The sequence below is a fragment of the Mastigoproctus giganteus genome, chromosome 3 (genome assembly GCF_048544385.1).
Source record: "Mastigoproctus giganteus isolate SK-2022 chromosome 3, ASM4854438v1, whole genome shotgun sequence".
In the NCBI taxonomy this organism is placed as follows: Eukaryota; Metazoa; Arthropoda; class Arachnida; order Uropygi; family Thelyphonidae; genus Mastigoproctus; species Mastigoproctus giganteus.
This window is the reverse complement of record NC_143577.1, coordinates 235,579,174-235,602,028: the sequence shown is the minus strand read 5'-3', so window position 1 is coordinate 235,602,028 and position 22,855 is coordinate 235,579,174. Positions and strand designations below refer to the sequence as shown.

The following is a 22,855-nucleotide window of genomic DNA, read 5'->3' as shown; positions in this document are numbered from 1 at the left end:
AGTCATGCCAATGACTTGAAGAATTATTATGGGCCTTTTTCACAACGTGACTGAGTTCGTTGATCTCAAGCGAGGGTAGCATGATTTTTCTCCCGAAAACTCGAGTTTTTCGTCCAGCAATCAAAAAATCGACAACAAAACACATGCAACTTACAGACAGTATACATACGGCCTCAGTCGCTGATGCTCCCAAAACCCTTTTTGGGACAACAACAACGACAGAGATAAAACAGCCAAAAAGAATTCAAATATTTTACACATTTTACACAGAATTGTATGAAGACAAAGTTAGAGATTTCGACAAGGAACAACTGGAAGATGAAAAAGTTCCGAAAGTATTTCCTGAAGAAGTTGAATTGGCACTAAGGGTGGAGGGGTCGGACGTCCACCTTGCGTAATCCTTTACAGTTCTATCGGTGGGAGGTGGTTTGACCCATTCATAACCATTCATTCTCTGTACACCTTAACCACACTGGACCATGAGCAACTGACAAGACGTACCATTTCTGAGATGGACGCCCCAATGCACGAGCTCCCACAATCATGCCCTTTTGAAACTCTGTGGTATCTTTATCACGTTCCATAATTGCTACTTTATCACTTTGACTTGCACGATCAGATGCAAATTACCACTATTCTAGCGTATGAAGCTGTTTGGCTTTTTATATGGAGAGCTAGCTACAAGACATAGTGCATTGCGGGTGGGGTGGTCATAATTCAGTAATCACTGAATGCATATCTACAGTTTAATAAATATAAAATTTAGAAAAATAAACAACAAATAAGATTTTGTTGAGTGCTGAACTTATATGGTGAAACTGAAAAGCACCGTTATAGTTCGATTTAAAGTATAAATTACAGTTGCAGTCACAGATACAATATTTAAAATAATAATACTTAAAATATTTAAAAATAAAAAAGGAAAATAAATAACCAATAAGTTAGGATGACTGCTCATTCTAAAAGTGAAGGCTACTGTCTCAAAATAAAAAAATAAAAAATAATTTGATTCCCTAATTTTGGGCTTTTATTTTTTTTTTATTTTTTTTTTTAAGATTAGTCTGTACACTACGACGTTATCCTAATGGACAGAATGAAAAAGGAAAAGATTGAAATAAAAAAAGGATATTGCAATATTAACTATTACACAATACAACAAAACTAAAATACAGTGTAGCTCTAAGTAAAATATTTAAAAAAACAAAAGTTACAAAACATTATGACTGCTATAGCGAACTAGGTTGCCAATCCACCAAAACTTCATTGATATTTGATTTCTTATTTTCATGCTTTATTATTATTTTTTTAAAGGTCAACTTTTAGTTATTATTTCACAACTAGTTCCGTACAAAAAGAAAGTCATCCTAAGTAAAAAATAAACCAGTCTTGACTTAATAAGTTTTGGCAGATTCGAAACTATACGAAATTTCAAGTACATATGATTTTAATAATTATAATTATATAAAGGCAATATATCTTATTATAATATTATATTTCATAACTTATTAAGTCAAAACTGGTTTGTTTTTATTTATACAACTTACCGTTCTGTTCCAAATAACGAAAGTAAAAACATTAATACGAGGTAAAATAACAGTTGATGCCATTTTACGAAACTCCCTTTAAGCAATCACTACAATAATGCCAAACGATAAGAGAAAAAAGCGAAATATTTTTAGAACCAGTTAGGCTTAATCGTTCAAAGACAACATTTTTTACTTACCTAATGGAAGAAAATAAGTAACACACACTAAAATTACGTATCAATTAGATAAAAATTATCCAATTCTATGGCTGGAAAATTCTAATCTTGCGGTTATTAAACCACAACGGTAGCGTACATTAACCAAACTCATACACAAAATACAGCACTAAAAAACGAGATTAATGTGATTAATGATTCACTTAAATGATAGGTGGCGTCGTAACTGCAAGGAGAAAATCAGTTGTTACGACACAACACCTGCTAATTCAAGTTGAATAAAAAATTATTGAGTAAAAAAAAAATACTGAAGAGGGATGAAAGTAAGCAGCGGCATAGATTTAAAACCGCATTTTGTGGTTGTCATCCTTTTGTGATTATAGTAATAGAACGTACTGTAGGGAGTCTCAGTGGCCATGTTGGGGCATTCATTTTTCAGCTACTCAACAATAGCAAAAAACTATAGTAAATAGCTACGTGTCTGTATTCGTCTATGGATATAAGTATGGTAGGAAGGAGAGTTTTGCCCCTAAGCTTTCACTTCTTTATATCCGTTGCATAGTGACATAATGATTACTGTTCCATTTTTTTTCTCTTTATTCTTTATTCCTTTAATATGGTTTAATGTGCCGAGATGCTTAGCTCAGAATTGTATCAAGATATTTTTGCAACTGGACAGACTATGGGTCACCCCCAACCGATACTTTAATGACGAAGCAAAAGTAACGAGGAAGGAGATTTAAAGATTTTATGATCCAGTAACTATGCAAATCTATTGTAAATACATTTCCAATCATGCAGTCGGTTTTCCTTTTTTGTTATCGATCTTTTTGGATAAAGTACAGTAAATGTCTTCAAAGCAGTGGTATCCAGGTATCATCTTAAGGGGGGGACACCAGGTCCAGGTAACATCGTAAGGGGGAGGGAATGGTGAACAGGCTTTTGGGTTTTTTTAGAACGCCTCCTGCGTTCTGTTTCTTTAATTTCAAATTTTTGGTTAAGGGGGGCATATGCCCTCTCTTCCCACCCCTGAATACGCCCCTGCTTCGAAGTAAACAGCTTTCTTTTCTACTATTCATCAATCATTCAGTTTCCACACCTGGAAGATCATTTTTCTTAATTTTTTATATTCTTTTTTACTATATTTTGTACTAATCGCGATAAAAAAGTTATCAATCTGTCAACATAAAATTGGTATTCTGCCTTAATACAGGGTAATTTACAAACAAACAGGGTCTAAAATTGTCATCTGTAAACGAGCAATGAAGTCTAGCTACGAATATAATTTGCTCTATTGTCTATATTTTTTCTGACATTTTCATCCATTAGTATCGCTTAGTAACTGAGGATGATTTTTTATGACGTCCGCAGTTTGGAGATGGAGAACAACCGATAATTCCCACTTATAGAGTTTAAGGAAAGAAAGGAAGTACTGGAAGATATACCATCAATCATTCAAGATATTTTAATATCTCAAGGGTTTTCCAATTAAAGTAAATGTAAATTCATCATAGCAGGACATTGAGGAATAGAATTCCTATTAATAAAAATTTATTATTATAATAATGCCATTTTTTATTTTGTGATATTTGCCTACTGATCTACGCTGGTATGCGAAGAGTAAGAAAGACAAAAAATAGTAAGATAGAAATCCCCAAAAAGTAATGGCCATGAATCTTTTGGTTCGTCAACAAATAAAATAATAAAAATGGTTTCGAAAGTTGAACTAACATTTTCAGACTATTATGGATAGTCATAAGAAAATGATGGATTACTGCCACTCCAGTATTCTTTGAATTTTACCATAGTTATAAAAATCAATTTCATAAACAAAATCATATTCAAGTTCACATTGTCTGAATCCAATAACTTTCCATGAGCCTGAATTTTTCATTAGCATTGTATGTACCTCTTGGGTAGCACAGTTGGTAATCAACCTAGAACACTCAAATCAACCACAAAACGCACAATTTAGAGACATACAATATTATATACTCCGAAAAAAGCCTAAGTCGCTGCTGAGCCTAAAACTCAACAACAAACATTAGCATTGCACGTATTGCAATATACAGTACATCCTTTAATTTCAAGTTTTCATTTTGCTAGTTACTCTCATTAGAGAGTGTTGTTGATGAGTTCAGAAAAGAAAGGGTGGTCTCCAATTAAGAACATCCTTTAAACGTAGCTGAATGTTGTTTTGACAACGATCATCCAGCTGCTTCAAAAATGCGAAGCGGCCGTTTGATCCAATACTGGAAAACATGAAGTGACAAGCGGATGAGACGCAAAGTCAAATCAACTAGTGGCAACAGAAAGAGGAAAAAGAACCAGTAACCAATACTTTTTTTTTATATACCTCCTATGTTTTCTACTTACAAAAACCGAGTGAAGCCGATGTAACTATCGTAAACTGTCATTCATATTCACAGTGTTGTTCTCTTCTAACTTTCTCTTTGGCAGTTTCCCGTTCACGCCTTCCCCTTGGTACGATTCTTGCTGAGCTACTGTTTTGCTTGCCTCAGCATGTTGGAATGTGCCCTACGGCAGCTTTTTGTGCTGTGTCGAACTGGTGTGATAAGAGATGCTAAAGCATAAGTTTGTAGGTTTGTAGTAATGAGATATAGCTAGCCCTCAACGACGTTTATTATAAAACTAACTATTTTTCACTACTTTTACATATTTTGTAACTTCTTTACAGGACAATGATTATTCTGTTTCAACGGACTGTAGATTAAAAAAAATGTTTTAAGGATTCAAGAGGAAACAAGACTAACCGGTTGGTTGGTTGTTGTTGTAAGGTTTTAGGCGCATCAACAACTTAGGCGATATTGCGGCATATATAATATATAAATTGCATGTGCTTGTGGTCGATTTGTTGTTTGCTGTATGAAAAACCCGAGTTCCCAGGAGAAAAACTATGCTACCGTCCCCTGAGACCATCTAATTTAGCCACGTTTTGGAAAAAAAACCCATAAAAATTCCCTACGTCATTGACGGGATTCGAACTCAGATTTTTTCAGCCTGGTGTGGAGAAGATCCTGATTATACCAATGAGGACAGGCTAACTGAATTGCATTTTAAAAATAGAAAATATATTTTAAATAATGGTGAAAGCATTTGTCTTTGTTTTATTTTCAATAAATATTGTGAAAATTTATTCTCCTCTATTTTCGATTTTGAATTAGATTCGTGGAGATTAATCTATAGCCAAGGCTTTAAACGAGTTGTTTTCTTCGTACTTTTTCATTGGAGACTTTTTTTTTGTCTTCAATAAAACCTGTTAATCCATTAAAAACCTGCTTTATGCGTAACCTCATCCTATAAACTTTATTTAGCATCTGAGTTATCACACTTGCTAAATGATTTTCCCAACTTCACGAATTTGATAACAATTCTTTGCTTTAATATCTATCATTTATTTTTACGGTAAAAAAAAAAAAAAACCGTATCCCTTTCTACTCCAGCTTGTTTGTTTTTGTTTTTGTTTTTGCTCCAACCTTTCTAAGGTTTGGTTGTGAGGCGTCAGTGAATTATAGCTGTAAACAACGTGTATGAAATGGAGGATTCTCCTGTTTTATCGATGAAAAATTCGATTGTGAAGAAACTCCATAAAAATTCCTCCTTCTTTGAAGGGATTTAACTCAGGCCTTTTCCACACAGGGTGGAAGGATCGTATATGTGTGTGTTAAGCTCTAAAGCAACTAGGCCGTGAGTAGTCAATACATTGTGTCTGAAACTGCGCGCATTATTTAATCGGTTTGTTCTTTGCTGGATGATAAAGTCAGTCAACTTTCCGAAAAAAAAAAAAAAGAAATGCACTCCTCGCCTGAGACCAGCTACATTAGCCACGTAAAGCCCGTAAAAATCACTCGTGATTCGAACTCAGTCCTTTTCCATCAGGGGTGAGACGGACGGTAATTATAACTGTGCTAATCGCAGGGTAGCACTCCAGTGCTAGCATGCTGATCCAATCTTCGGTATGAATACTGCTAATGAATAATGAAATATGTCTCCTTGGGTTATAGCCCAGTTACCCTGAAGCAAAACACAGCGATCATAGTCATGCTACCTGTAGAAGCCTTGACAGGTTATCAATATGCGATAATGATTTGTTTTTCCAAACTATTTGGGAAAGGTGTAGGTCAGTGGCGAAACCGACAAATCGCACTCCACTCTGGAGATTCACAGACGGTCTTCCCATTACTGGATGAAAAATTCGAGACTGTGGGATAAAATCATAGTCACGGTGTCGAAAAAGTCTATAAACAACCATTGCTCTTTAGCAACCTTTTAAACAACTATTCTAAACAAACAATTCAGGGGATTTTTGGCCATTCTGGACTCTTAGCGACGGTGCACCTGGCAGCACGTCAGTTCCGCCATTGACATGGCTTCGATTTCCGTCGAGGTGGGATGTATTTTATGTGTTTTTTTCAAGCAGTGGCTGAATTAGATCGTCTCTGGAGCGAGACGCAAGGATTTTCATCCCGAAAAGAGTCAACCCGTCTATAAAACATGCGCAATTTCCAAACAAGATAAGCTATACTCATGTATCATGTCATGCTCTATCTGTATGGGCACTAATTTTGAATAACTAAAGATCGGAATAAACCGGAGGTACCCCACTGCTGTTCCGGTTCATTCAATGCATCGGTAATGCCATGTGCATACTTGATTATTTAAAAAATAAGATTTTATTATCGAGCGTTCCGATTCGTAAAATTTCCGAATTCAATTCCTGTGAATAATGTCTCATTTAATTATACTTCGTCAGTGAGAAACATCTGTGAAATAGATAAAATCAAAATGCACAAAATAAATCTTGAGTAATGTTTCAAAATAAAATTAAATCTTTCATGTTCACAAGAGGACAACTAGAAAGATTTGAAAAATAAAAAGAAAAATGGCAGTGCGAATGGAGTCTGGTATCTACTATAGAAATGTATATTTAATACATTTCGAGTATGCAGTTATCCGAAATTCTTTATTACGATGCACCTTCCATCTAGTTGTAGAGCAACTCACCGATGAAAACCGGATCTATAAAATCTCAGTCTGGAATATACAGATTGAAATTTAAATTATGCGATGAGGTTGACTTGGCAATCAAACAGACCTGTATATAAAGTATGATATATTGTTGTCCCACTGACTTCATGCTTGACAAGTGATGTCATATAGGTAGATCTGTCTAACATAAAGTAGCACAAATTATAAAGCAAACAATATTTACACATAAAAAAAACTACCGAAATGATACCTACAGTGCATGTGAAAAGTAATGAGACAAAAGTTCTAAAAGAATTCTGCTCACTGGTTACGCCTTTCTTCAGATAGTTGAAAACATTCTTTAAATTCCTCCAAAACTTCTCTCCCTCTTTCCGTAATTAAAAATGAAGATGAGAAGAAAACGATTTCATACCATCCAAAAAGAATGTGACCGACCATTTCAAGGAAATTGTCTAATTCGCATGTTCTAACTTTGACAGAATTCCAATAATTCTTTTAACCATTAAAAGAATTGTATTACAAATGTATAGGATCCCACGGGGGCAATTTTCAATAATTTTCATAATAAAACCTTTCTTCTGAATGTTTTCTTTTGCTTTTTTTTTCTAGAATTCTTGTTTCATCACTTTTCAGTCGCGCTAAGTGCCAAAGCAGCTAAGGCTATGTCTGTAATTGCGGTCGGTGTTTGATGGACGAAAAACCCGAGTTTCTGGGAGAAAAAACCATACCATACTCGCCTGAGACCGACTAATTCAGCCACCTTGTGAAAAAAGACCCATAAAAATTCCTTGCATCATTGACGGGATTCGAACTGAAGTCTTTTCCACCGAGTGTGGGAGAATTGCGATTCTACCTACTGTGCTACCAAAGAGGGCATCATTGACAGAATTAGAACTCATTTCTGCCTTATATGGTTGTTGTAGCAGTAGAGAGCATCAGCAACTAAGGCCATATTGCTCCGTGTATATTGTCTGTAAATTGCGTGTGTTCTGTGATTGATTTTCTGTTTGCTGGAAGAAAAGCTCGAGTTCCGGGAGAAAAAACCATGCTACACTCGCCTGACACCAACTAACTCAGCTACGTTGTGAAAAAGGACCATAAAAATTACTCACGTCATCGACGGGACTCAAACTCAGGTATTTTCCATCCGGTGTGTGGAGGACAGCGATTCTACCAACTGTATTACCCATGAGGGCTACCCGATTTGGAAGGACTGTGATTATAACAATTGTATGTATAAGCATAAATAAGATAAAATCTAGGAATAATTTTTAAATGTGTACTATTCGATGACATTATGAAGTCAGAAAGAACCAAAAAACATCGAATTATGGGAATTCGGATTAGAGATGCCTTATTGTAGTGATATACTCTCTCTCTCTCTCTCTCTCTCTCTCTCTCTCTCTCTCTCTCTCTCCACGAGAAGTCTAGACTTTGACGTGTATAGAGGTAATGACACAGCGAGCACACGAACAGAAAGACAGCCCCATTCCATAAATAATAATTACAGTCGTAAAGTGGCTTATGATGAAATTTTATGTGATGAACGATTTGTTCCTCTAAAGTATATGCGATTAAGGTGAATGTCTTGGTTCGCATGTTCTTCAGCTTCCTATCCGATTATATCCGGCAGGGAAGGGGTTCTAGATTGGGGGTGGGATAGGTGGTAAGGAAGGCAGTTTGTTCACCTGCATTCTATCCTTTGTTTAGGATGCTTCGCACTCAGCATCCTCTTTTTCCACATCTTAAGCTTTTACAGCTCCGTTCCTATAAATGTATTGACTCGATGGAATCTCGTTTCATGGTTGACCACGTATGTGCATCGTTTTCATAAATAACCAGCTTATCTTTTGTGTGCTATTCACCATTCCACCCCCGTCTTGTGACACTCTCGTGTGGATCTCCGCTACTTTCACCTGTGGAGGGTTGTCACGCACGAACATTGTTGCCTAGCCAGTCGCCCATAAAACACAACATACCATATAACGCTTGAGGGGAACACTTTCAGGCACCACTTACCCCGGGTTCTTGCACTTCCACTTGAAGTAGATTTGAAGGTCAGCAGCCTTTCCCATGGAACTGGAGCGTCTCAAGATGGGAGAGTACACAGCGATGATGGTCTGAAGGTGATCATGATCATGGCAGTGCAACCTTAGTAATGAATGATAGAAGCAACCGGCTTCTTCTATTACCAAATCTCTCTCTACTTAAGGAAAAAATAAACATTTTCGAAGTTTACTTATTTCCATCTGCTCCTTTAATTAGATATGTGTAGAGATAAATTCCCAAAAGCGATGAATTATTTTTAAATAATTCAATAACTATTATCACTGCTACAATTAAAGCGTGATTTCAATAATGTCAATACTGGTGCTTATTTTCAAATTTATGATGCGGTTATGATTTTGTTTTTAATTTTTCATTTTCAATTGCTCTTAATCAAAGAAGTAATTAATTAATGATTTACAAAATTGAACACTGTTGTACCACATATGAGAATTGATGCAATCTGCAATCAATCTTTTAGGATAAATAAATTTAACGAGTTTCACGTATTGATTACACGACCTATCCACGAATTAAGGAAATGAAGGTGGTATCGAGTTTTAATTTCGACAATCTTAGGTCATAGTAATTTTAAAGGAATAAGCCTTTCCTTGAACGTGGGTGCTTGATGTTAACCAGTAAGTAAATAGGGTGAAATAAAAATAAAATTTAAAGAAAATAGGTCAAGATGCTTTAAACCTGTTATGAATTCCAGTTGCAAAACACTTTTAGAGTTTCAGAAGATGCGCCATTTATGGAAGTAAACCTAGTTTCCTAAAAAGTTGGGAATTAATGTGGTCTCATTGCAAGGAATAGCATCTTTTCATATGTTTATTATCAAAAGATCATCAATGGTCGATGATCCATTTTTGACAGCAATTTGACTTTCACTCTTTTAAATTGGTGAAGTCAAATTTTAAATAGATTGTGTTCAAATATTTTCGTTTTTATTTGGTCAGAGTTTTATTAGTAATAGCATCAAATGGCTAGCAATAATATTTTAATGCCTGGGGGATAGATAATCTTAAATGACCATAATAACGTAGAGGTGAGTGCATTGCATCAGACAGATATGTAGCCATATAAAAGAAAACAAAGTTTACATAAAAAGGAATCATTATACAATATGTCGTGAATCCTTCACGAGTTGCGTGAAAATAGAGAAGTACCTTGTTACTTAATCTCAGTTAAATGCCAACACCCAGATGGCACCGTTTCTGGGATTAAAGTCCTTTTATCAGTGAGCGGACAGGCAGCCGAGCACAGAAGGTGACGACCAAGTTGTGACTTGATTGCTCAATATGAAAGATGCCAAAGGGTGTAGGAACTTTAAATAGCTTGAAGCTTTTGTTAAAGCAAAATCGCAATGACAATAATGTTAACTACTAGAAGAAATAGGTACCGGCCTCGTGGGTAGCACAGTTGGTATAATCATCCTCCTCCTCACCCCACAGGGTGGAAAAGAGTTCTAATCTTGTCAATGACACATGGAATTTTTATGAGTATTTTTCACAACATAGCTGAGTTAGTCGGTCTCAGGCGAAGGTATCACGGTTTTTTTTCTCCCGGAAAATCTAGTTTTTCGTCCAGAAAACAGCAAATAGACCACAGAACACACCCAGTTTACAGACATATACTGCGCAATATGGCTGAAGTTGCTGATGCGCCTAAAACCATCCAACCAAATAGGCACGCAGGAACTCTATGCAACAATTAACTTGTCACGCTCTTATGCAAAACACATGAAATGATGGGTACACAGAGCAATGATAATGCTTATGAAAATGTTAAGTTAATCTCAATACTTCTGGCTTTTTTTCAATAAAAAATATTGGGACTGTCGTTTATTATATAAAACTGAATGATAAAACATTAGTGCAATTCATAAAGTTATTTGTTAATTTTAATTATTACTTTTTATTGTAATTCCAGGTGAGTGCTCAATACAGGCCAAAGTATCCAAGTCCATACCTACAACGAGAAATTTTCGTTCTAAACTTAGAAGATGGTTTCTTTGGGTGTCAGGTGAACGAGTCAACCGATGTCCTACAACTCTTTGAGTTATCCAAGATATGTGATGGTGTTCCTCAATGTTTCTTTGGCTCAGACGAAGTAGCAGAAGAATTAAAATGTACAAATCGAGGTGAGAAAAAAATCTTTTTTAAAATATTCACATGTAATATATTTAGTTGTTAGTTAATGGGAATGAAAGGGTAGCTTTAAAAAATGTTCTGAGAAAGCTCAGATGTTCACACAGGAATGTTCCCTCAAGGGTGATATTTTCTTGTCACTCCCCTATGAAAACAAAATTTATATTACATTGCAGTGTTCTATTATTATGATTATTTATGTGTCTGCTCATCACTATATATTTGGCTAAAGTTGAGCTAAAGCTAATTTTTTGTGTGAACATCGTCTTGAGCTCATTTCCTAATCTTTAAATTGCAGTTTTTATTTTAATATTTATATTATATAGTAAAAATTAAAAATAATTAATTTAATTGCAGTGTATCGCCAGAAAATTAGAAATATTTATTCAATATCTAGTACGAACACTTTTGCCCGAATTTGCCTGTACATGTCGTGGCATGGATTCCATTAGGCGTCTAAGGGAATCTAGCCTCAGGTTTGGCCATTCTTCCATCAAGACATTTATTAGCTGGTGTGTTGTGGTCAGTAGAGAACTGCGAATTCTAGCTCCCCCTTTCCAACAGATCCCAGACATTCTTAAACTGGACTCAGATTTGAAGATCAGTTCTGAAGAATTAAGAGGCCAAGCCAGAGCAGTTGTTGGAAATTTTGGCATGTTCCTCGAACAATTCAGATACAATTTTTGCGCGGTGGATAGTTGTGTTGTCATTTTGATAGAAACCATCGCGATTAGTATCAAATTGAAGCACTGCAAGGTGAAGTTGGTCCGATACGACTGAAAGATATTCATGGAAGTAACACCATTTTCAAACGGAATGGGTGACCCAGTCTGGCGGGATTCTCCTTTTGTCTTCCACTCATCGTATACTTTTAAGATGGTTGCTTTCGACACACCAGTGATTTCCTGTGTTTCTCAATTGTGGCTCCTACTAAACATGCTCCAACGATAACATCTTTCTGAAAATTGGGAAGATCACCTGTCTTCCCCATAACCGGATTGACTAAGAAGCCCAGAAAAAAGTACATTATTTATCTGATATCAAGGAACCTATGGTCATACCATGTGACAACTGCCATTTGCATTCTGTATATTTAACTATATCTTGACGCCAATTGCAAAAAGTTTATAATTTTTTTTATATGTTTAAATATCCATCCACTTGTAGTTTAATTATATTTAATATCAGTACTCTCACTTATGTAATCATGGTAAAAGTTAGCATAAGTACTGAACGTGGTAGTTTTAATGCAAACAGAGGTTATGTAGGTGATTCTCAAAAACTCGTAGAAATATAAGGAAAATATTTATAAATTTCACAGAACTTTTGAGTGACTCTGCTCATGAATCCCTTTGTATAAGGCAATGGTCATACCATGCTTTGAATACTGCGTACAGGTTTGGAGGCCTCATTTTAGGAAGGATGTGAGTTGCTAGACGAGTACAGAGAAGGACAGCAAGATTGGTGAGGGAAACGAAGGGGGTGGTCTTACCTCTAGAGACTAGGCATTTGCGAGGTGATCTGATTGAGGTGTATAAGGTCTTGAATGGGTTGAGTAGGCTCAATTCTGATGGAATTCTTCCTCTTGCTCAGATTAGGAACTTGAGGGGGCATAGATTCAAATTGAGGAAAGACAGTTGTAGAATAGACGTGCAGAAATTTGTCTTTAGCCAGCGTGTAGTTGATTGCTGGAACAAACTTCCATCTGTTGTTGTGGAAGTTGATAGCTTAAATAATTCAAGAAGGAACTGGACAAACGTTTAGAGGAAATGGATGTGTGAAATGGTTTATTTTATTTTATTTTTTGGCTGATGCTACATAAGCTTGTTTCCTTGCATCACATGCCTCTACTATTAGAGGAAATTAGTAGGAAATCAATTTGTTATGAGAAACGAATTGAAGTCGATACTTTGTTAATAGTTTGGAAAAGCTAAGTTGAAATAGCTATAATGAATGAGTTATATATATATATATATATATATATATATATATATATATATATATATATATATATATATAATTCAAAAATTAAATAGACAGAAATTAATACAAATATATATTAAAAATAAATAAGAAAAATAGTAGAAAAAAAGCTAACATCAGTGGCAGCAGAGAAGCACAATCTGCTACATGTTGCTTATATATATATATATATATATATATATATATATATATATATATTTTTTTTTTTTTTTTATTTTTTTTTTTAATAGAATAAATAGATAAATCTTTCGGCACAACTTTAGTTAATTCTTTGCCAAAGAGAACTTTAGATGTTATTAGTGTTACAAGATAGAGGTTGTAATCGCCATTAATATCCTTTTTTAAATAGATCTTCAACCTTATAGTAATTTTTAAGTTAACTACATGCACGAAGGCGTTGATATTGCATTTAACTACAAACAGATAGCTACTTAAATATATAATAATTATTATACGTTTAATTATTATATGATTATAATCATTTGAATAACTTCATTTTAATACATTATTCTACCACATAAAGCTGAACTTTAATAGTCCCAATCAAGGCGATTTCTTAGGAGCGAAGCTTGTAAAAAAAAAAAAAAAGAAAGAAAGAAAGGAAAAAACTCTGACAATGGAGCCAATGACTTCTTCCAAGGACGATGGGTGAGAAAACTTACATGAAAGAAAACGGATTTATCCATACAGTGACTGCCAACTGAATAGCATACAATGATCACTTTGGAGTGCAATGTTACAATTAGAATAAGCTATTGGCATTCGATTCATTCTATTAAAGCCAACTCAGTAAGGGCGGTGGCAGGAAATATACTTTCAGAGCTGACAGTTCCTGACAGTTTGAAATTGGGGAAGGGGAAGTAATAAATAAAAAACAGGATCTGTTTTAACACTTGCACAGTAGTCTTGTTGAAGACGCACAGGTGCATTTACGAAGAATGACATGGCATTAAAGAGGTAGTAGATAATGGGGCTCACCTTTTTTGTCACTAAAGATATAAGAGGGGCAAAGAAGGGGGAGGAAGACAGAAGATACACTCAAATATAAAGAAAAACATTGCGAGTATTGGTGGCCGGATCGAATTAAAATTTCTTTAACAATGGATGAAAGCGAGGAGGAAAATTAATGTATCCAAGTATGAAACACGTGTTTTTTTGGTTTTTTTTTTTTCGCTTAGTAGGTAGCACAGTTGGTATAGTTACCATCCTCACCAAACCGGGTGGAAAAGATCTGAGTTCGAATCCCATCAATAAGTCGAGGAATTTTTACGAATATTTTTCACAGCGTAGCTGAGTTAGAGGCTCTCAGGCGAGAGTAGTATGGTTTTTCGTTCAGAAAACAGCAACTCGACCACAGAACACACCCAATTTAGAGACATTATATATGGCCGATGTGCCCAAAGTTGCTGATGTGCCCAAAACTCTGCAACCAAGTTCTTCGACAGTGTAAATTAAATGTTCATCTTTGATATGTAAAGTTATAAATACCAAAAATTTATAACTTAAGAAAAACTTATAAATTAAGGCATTAAAAAAGTTACAGATAACAGAAATGGCACACGTTTTTGCGGAGATCCTGTATTGAAAAGAAGATAATCCAAGTTCTCATAGAATGCCCATAATATCTGAAGAGAAATTTTCTTCAGAAATTATGGAAACAAAATCAAAGACAAAGAAGATACGAAGTGTCTTAAAAATCGGAAAGTCAATTTATTTCCACTTTATTTATTATTTTTGTCTTCTTTTTAAACAACAAATAAGTAATATGGGCTCTCTTCAATCTCAATGCTTGAAATGGCTGCCAGCTAACTTAGGTTAGTTCACAGATCAAAGGCTGACGTTATCTACTTCTACAATGCTTACTTTTCTTATACTGATGCTCGCCTTAGTCTAGTCAAAACGTAATAATAAAACCGGCTATTTTATCTGGCATTGCATGCATGACTAAAAACAATTGGCTATTACCTATTTTTGATTTAATTATTTTTTATGTGTGAGTATTGTTCGTAGAACGTGCACAAAGTCTTGTATCAGAATCATTGAAATCCATTTATTACAAACAAGTTTTTTGCAAACATAAACGGTAGCACAGTGGTTATAATCACGTCCTCTCCACACCAGGTGGAAAAGGGCCGGCTTCGAATCCCGTCAATGATGAGAAGAACATTTATGGACTTTTTTTCACTCCGTGATTGTTTCAGGCATTTGGTTGTTGTTGTAAGGATTTAGGAGCATCAGCAACTTAGGATTGCACCATATATAATATGTTTGTAAACTGCTTGTGTTCTGTGGTCGATGTGACTACTTGTTTACTGGACGAAAAAAACAAGGATTCCAGGAGGATAAACCAGGCTTTCTACGTTTGAGACCGACTAACTCAGCCACGTTGTGAAAAAGGCCAATAAATCTTCCTCGTGTCAATGAGTGGGTTTGAATTCAGATCGTTTCTACCCTGTGTGGGGAGGGATGGCGATTATACCAACTATGCTACCTACCTACAAGGGCAAATCGATTTACTTTATCACCAGGTACGTCATTGTAACTGGTTTGGAGAGGTTTGAGTTCAATCCTGTCAGAGGCTGTGGAATTCTTTATGGTCTTCTCTTAAATATGGGTATTGCTTGGTATTGCTTAAGAAGATTTAGTCGAATACTATAAGTATTACCCTTTCTCCTTTCAAAAACATCAACTTTAGATAAATTGCCTAATTGAGGAGTCTAGGGAGATTAGGATATGCTATAGAACAAACCTGAGTTACCCTGTTCATGTCTAAGACAGATTCGCTTCACATAGAAGGTTGATTGTTGTTTCGCTAAAGATAAAATGCTGAAGCATTTTCTAGAGTCATACTGCTTGTAATTACCTTAAATCTTGTTACCTTTTATTTTCTTTCAGTGTTTGCACTTAAGTACCTTGGTATTTTATTTACATGATGTCTTTTGTTTGCAAACTTAATTACTGTTATTATCAAAAGGTGAGTGAACAATACTAGGGGTCACCGATCTGTTATGCCATATGTGATTTAGCACTTGACACATGAAGGCTTCCTACCTCCCAATGTGCAATGGACTAATTAAACTCATGACAGTATGGGAACGAATGAAGCTCTACTACATAATTAACCTAAATGTAAGTGTACGTTAAGAAATTCTGGTGTAAAGAAAGTCAAGGTAACTTGCAGAGAGACCATTGTATTGTGTTTCTGAATATTCGAAAAATTGTCAGTAAATTAATCTTTGAAATTCAAATGGGAGTTTAATTGCAATGAGTCGAATATTTAAATCATAATCCTAAGTCTTGATCTTGTCTAATAACTAATGATTTTTATTGCAGAATTCTGCCATCCAAAGATGCCACGTTGTATCAACGGTGTATGTCTAGATAATCTCTGCTACTGTAATGATGGATTTGGAGGAAAAGGATGCGAAATGCCGGGTAATAAAACTTAAATACTCGTTAAAAATATATATTTTTTATTTTGTGCTCATCGGGGAGTGTGTGTGTTTAGAGAGCAAGAGGGAATACCAGACCACTAATATACAATACTACTTACATACTGCATTCTTGTACTTGCTTTTCTTTTTCATCATGCGCATCCCACCACTTTTAACCTATTTCTTAAGTAGGTTAACTCCTTTTTGTTTATCCTAAATGCGACGGATTGTTTTAACCATGTATTGATGTCAGCAATAATTTTAAACTGTTCTGTTGCCACTTTCTAACAATTGAAACAGTGACCTATACCATTCTGGTAAAAGCCTTCAACGTCTTGACCTAAACTTGTCAGTTGGAACCTATCATTATTAATTCATATTCGAAACTACGCAGCCTTGATTTACAAGTCAGTGATCCGCTCTAAAAAGCACTGCAGTATACAGAAGTGTTAAATGCAGACGACTCTAGAAGGTCCACGCGTAATAAAAACAAGCAAACCACATTACAGTACAGCCGAATTTAAATGTTAACGAGGCATCATTTTAGAATAATATAATATAAATTATTTTTTTGTTTTATTTATTCAGTACTATGAGCGTAATATCAAAAGGGTAAAGTAATTATAAAGAATGAAATAATAATCGAAATATTATAATTAAAGAAAAAAAAATTGAACAGCAGCCGATAGTTATATATATTACGTCTGTCTTCAGCCTTTTTTTCATATACTCAAACACATAAGTTTCTTTTGGAACCAAATGGCGTTTATTTAATATAAACAGGACCGAGTCCTTAGGTGAGGAAGAGAGTCTGAAAGACATAGGCAGAGAGATGCAAAGCATTTAATCTTTATAAATTATAAAAGAAGAGCTGTATCGGCCGCCATAGCCGAGTAATCAAGCGCGAGGGTACAGGAGTGTATGCATTTTAGTGACCGTGTTTCAAGCCTACGTGACTACTAAATGAGGTGATGTTCTTGTATTTTTCTCTGTCTTGTGAACTTCTCTGATCTTATATAGTCGCTTATTTGTTTATATCTTCTCAGGTGGTAAAATGTCTTAACTCAGTTTCAGGTATAAATTCACTAGGTGTTGGATGTTTCGTTGATTATCACATAAACGCATATTAACTCATAGCTTTAAGCATAACGGATAAAGCAGTGCAAGAATATCGGCGATGAATGAAGATAACAGAAGAATTGGATTTTGCGAGTGGATATCGAACTCCACTATTCATTCAGATGCCTGATTTTATGATGAAGGGTACCTCCATTTAAATGGAACTGTTCTTAAGTGCAGTTATCAGTTATCGAAGCATTGAGATTCCTTGCTGGATGGACAATGTCCATTTTTAAACCAGTCCACGGGTTGAAATGTAAGCATCCATTCGTTGGTAAGACATTGTAGTCTCACACTTATAATAGAGACTCGTATCCGTTAAACCTTTTGTAAATCATGATGGAATATTACGTCAGTGAAATGTCTGTAATGGTTAAATGACCTTTTTTACTTTTATAGTCAAATCATGGTTGGATGAGTACGTCGGGGTCAGATGTATATGGCGGCATGCTGCATTTAAATGATATACCTTTTTATATTTTTATTTTATTTTACATTCTTATTTGTAATAAGAGAAACAGTTCTTCTGTTAACACTGAAAGGACAGAATTCATGGGATACCTGGTTCTGGGCAATGCACTGCTGACACTCTCTCTCGCTAATGAAGATCCCACCGCTTGGCAGGTATATAGGCACATTGCATTCACGTAGACGGTAATTCGATGTCAGTATGGATAAACGTCGTGAGTTAACCGAGTTTGAAAGTCTCCACCAAGGTTATCAGGTGATCATTAGCCACAATAGGTTATGGGAATCGCCGACACCAGAGTTCCATTGCTAACACCACAACACAGGACTCTACGCCTCAACTGGACTAAAGAACATCGGCACTGGACTTTGGATGATTGGAGACGGGTCTCCTGGTCCGATGAGTCCCGTTTCCAGTTATTTCGAGCGCACGGGTGGGTGTGTATCTGGTGGAAACCGCACGAAGCTATGCACCCGTCATGTCAACAAGGAACTATTGAGGCAGGTGGACGGTCGGTAATGATCTGGGGCATGTTAAACTGGCACAAGTTGAGACCTTTGGTACGTCTAGACGCATTTCTGAACGGTCCAGGTTACGTGTTCATCCTTGAAGACCATTTATATCCCTTCATGGTCATCGTGCTTCCACAGGGCAATGGACTCTTCCAGCAGAACAATGCACCTCCCCACAGAGCCGTGGTGACTAGAATATGGTTCAAAGAGCATTCTGCAGATTTTACCACCATAGAATAGCCTCCGCGTTCACCAGACATGAACACCGTGAATCATCTTTGGGATGCCGTGGAAAGGTTCGTTCGAGCTTTGGATGCTCCACCCAGGAATGCGACAGAATTATGGACAGCGGTGCAGCAAGCATGGATGGAAATCCATATGGAACGATTTTGTGAACTAGTGAACTCAAACTAGTGGACTTTTGTCCGGATAAGAGCAGTCACACGGCCTTGCCGTGTGACTGCTCTTATCCGGGCAAAAGGTCGGCCTACCAGTTACTAGGTAGGTATCCCATGATTTCTGTCCACTCAGTGTATATTGATGTGATATCGCTCTACCAATCGCATACTTGTTGCATTTTAGAATATATTATTAAATTTATATAAATTAACATTACATGTTTGAATAAACAAACGATCTTTATTTTGTATCATAAAAATAACACCGTATTTTTTATTTATTGTAATATAGAGAATAAATAATTTATAATTTATTTCTATTTATTTATTCATAATATATAATTTTTATTTATTTATTTATTTATTTATAATTCATTTTTATTTATTTATTTATAATTCATTTTTATTTATTTATTTATAATTCATTTTTATTCATAATTTATTTTTATTTATTTATTCATAATATATAATTTATTTATTATTTATTGTAATTTCAGACGAAAACGAATGCAAATATCGACCGTGTGATGTCTTTGCTCATTGTACCAATACCATGGGCAGTTTTTACTGTTCGTGCTTTCCTGGCTATGAGGGAGATGGAACAGAATGTCACGGTAAGGTATTTTACTAATTCATATGGTTGCGCACGAATAAAAATTATTTTATCGATTTATTCGGTTTTTATTTATAACTTTAATATAACCTATAATAATAATAATAATAATAATAATAATAATAATAATAATAATAATAATAAGGGCAGGATAAAGTTACTCGCGTTCAGGCCTTAGGCAGAGGGGTCGGTTCGAAAAATCAGAGGCAGTCTCCCGAGTAAGACAGTGGAACGAGTGGCGCTGTCCCCGGTATGGCTACCACAAGAGAAGGGCAAGACCATCCAACCCCACCAATAAGAAACGCTTCCTGTGCAGCTGCGCTAGTGACCACCTAGGATGGAAGAAAACGCCAACGCATGAAGTGGATCACTTTATTAGGTACTCATTGTTTTCTGTAAGAACAAAATTCTTACACTTATCCTAGCGAATGTTATGTTATAAATATTATAACATAACAAGAAAAAAAAGATGTAAATAGTAAATAATATTATTTACATAGGATGATCTTCAACCAGATTTCGATCGCTCTGTACCTTACAGTCAAGTAGGGGAGGATTAACGTAACAACGGGAGGTAGCAGGACGGTACACAAGACAATGGGAGCACTGGAACACTAGTACAAAGGGGGCACCGCAAGGCCAGTTCATGGTCGCATAAACAGAAAGTGAGCAGCTCTTTGGAAGGAAAGAACAAGGGAACCGACTCCCCCTTGTGGAGAGGAAGATTTTAAGAACTAGGAGGGTGAAGAAAACCCTGGATGCGATATACACTATGTAGAAATGGCTGCCGCTATTTGAAACAGACCGACTCCTTGAGCACTTACTAATTTCAAGGAGCGGTAGAGAAGAAACAGAGTGGACTAATGGCGGTAAGTGAATCGGGAATGATCACAAGGAAATATCTAGAAATTTCTAGACGCCCTGTAGTTCATCGAAGTTGATGAAAATTTCGTAAACAGGAAGTTACCGCAGGAGAGGGAAGGGCCAAGAAAAACGGAAGAAGTGGGAGAGAGCGAATGAGAATAATGAGATGATGGAGAACGAACGACGATTGGATCAAAATACTGTAGAATGAGCGGCTGAAACAAAAGGCAGATGCAAGACAGGAAAGGAAAGTTTTTTGTGGGAGAGTGGTGAGTTTTGGCAGTGTGGAAGTTTGGGGAGTTCCCATGGAGATGCCTGAGTGATGTGCGGCTGGAAAGAAATCCCGAGAAGTGCCGGGAGAATCGCCAGAAAGTAGCGGCCAGAGTAATGAGTTGTGGGAGATGCTGTTTAAGAGTTGTTGAAATAGGAAGGAGATAATCCTTGAAAGATGGAAACACCTATACTGGAGCTGAGTAAAAAGGATCGAAAAGCCTCACCATAGAACGATAAGGAAGAGCTACATAGCCAGGCTTCTTAATAAAGCAGTAAGAAGAGTCCTGATAATCCTATTATGCTTCCCAGTTTCGTCGAACTGATCAGACGCCCAAAAAGCAGGCCGGAGCAACTTATTTAATAGCCGTATGGAAAGAAGAGCGAGTTCCTGAACGTAGGAGAATCCCTGTAGATGAACAGCAGTACTTTGCCGATGAAAAATTCCAGTTGGAGCCTGATGATGCCCTATGCTGTCGATGATGAGTCGCCCCTGAACTGAGAAAAGGTAGTGTAAAGAGTGATTCCCTAAGTTAATATGTAAGTACGAGATAATAATTTTAAGCTAGATTTGAAGAGAAGGACTTTAGAAAAATGTTTATTTAGTTGATAGTAGATTTGAAGAGAAGGACTTTAGAAAAATGTTTATTTAGTTGATAGTAGATTTGGTATTGATTAGTATAAAAGGAAGAAAAGGGTTCATAGATGTATGTACTTCATCTCAAGGATAAGTTAAAGCAAGGAAGATTTAGATACATGTACTTGAGACTGGTATGTTCTAAGTTAAGAAGTAAAGGTGTTCTATGTACTTGAAACGTTACAAGATATTAAGATTGAATTATTTTGGAAGGGATAAATTAATGAAAGATTATAGCGGGGATTTATAAATCTAGGACAATATCCATAGAGGTGTTAAGCCCACTGAAGTAATTCCAGTTGGGAAGTTTAACTGTTAGAAAGTAAAAATAATGTTATGAGATGTAACCTAAACCAGAAGGAGAAAAGCAGAAAGACACGAAGAGACATATTATATCATTTGCTATTAATTTTACATCTTAACACACATATAATGCCAGTTATTAACATTATACCAATTGATGTTGTATGATACAATTCTTTAATGTATATACTGTGAAATAAACAAATTTGTATATGTTTATCATGTGTAGTATTGAGTCATTCTGAATACTCAGCCAGTCCAGAGGAGACATACACGAACCATTATTCCCCCAGAATCTGTGATCTTCTGTGCAGTATACAAGTCAGGTGTTAACGTGGAGGGGAGGTAAATTAAGGGGGAAATTTAATTGAGGAATACAAAGTTAAAAGAGGTGGGTCTGGAAGGTTAACGGATTTATTAATAAATAAATAAATAATAATAAAAGAAAAAAGTATTATTCCCCCGGAATCTAACTTCCACAAACCATCCCCCACAATTGGCGAGCAAAGCCAGGATATATCCTCACGACGGAAGGCTGGTGTTCAGAACGACAGATTAAAAAGTAATTCAGTTGCTGAAACTGAGGAAAAAATTCAGCTGGCGAGCCAGAAAAAAGAATAGTAAGTATAATAGGTTGATTAATTTGAGGTAATGTGCATATAGTTGTGAATTGATTAAGATATATATAATTTTGGAATTAAAGAGGAATTAGATTGTTAGTTAAGTTAAACCCCCAAAGATAAGTCATGGCTACCAGGAGAGCGAACAGCAGTAGGGATAGAGAAATGGAAAATAATAATGGACGGGAGACATCAGTAGAAACTATTATTTCCAGTGTAGGGAACGATAGTAGGGGGACACTCAAACTAAGTAAGTTTTTAAAAACATTTAGGGGCGAGCCATCAGAAAGCATAGACTATTTTCTACGGAGACTAAAACTGATTAAAGAAAAGGAAGGCCTGTCTGAACTGGAAATAGTCATGATGGCGGAATTCAAGCTGGAGGGCAGGGCCCAGACTAAATATTTAGAGGAGACCCAAGCGATGGAGGTGGAAACCCTAGATGAATTTGAAAAGATATTAAGAAAGCTATTTTCCCGGAAAAACTCTTTTCTAGAAGGAATAGGTATATTAAATAACTACTCTCAAACAAGTAGGGAAACAGTAGAAGAGTATCATAAAAGATTTATAAATGTAAAATTAAATACAGAAGTATCGGAAAAAGAAAGTAGCGCTTTTGACAAAATCCTGATGGGGCAGTTTTTGATGGGGGTCAGGGATAAATACAAAAAAGAAATTTTGAGGAGAAAACCAAATTCATTAGCAGAGGCCCTGGAACTAGCCGT

The 22,855-nt window shown here is 35.9% G+C and overlaps 1 protein-coding gene across 3 annotated transcripts in view; it reads left to right on the top strand.

The window, feature by feature from the left end:
- Positions 1-22,855, top strand: part of LOC150088897 (uncharacterized) — a 599,507-nt gene that overhangs the window by 76,627 nt on the left and 500,025 nt on the right. For all 3 annotated transcript variants that reach the window (XM_090369705.1, XM_090369706.1, XM_090369707.1), the window contains 3 exons: positions 10,691-10,901; positions 16,225-16,326; positions 19,321-19,437. In XM_090369705.1, the coding sequence (XP_090225831.1) occupies positions 10,691-10,901; positions 16,225-16,326; positions 19,321-19,437 (430 nt within the window). The remainder of the gene's footprint in view (positions 1-10,690; positions 10,902-16,224; positions 16,327-19,320; positions 19,438-22,855) is intronic.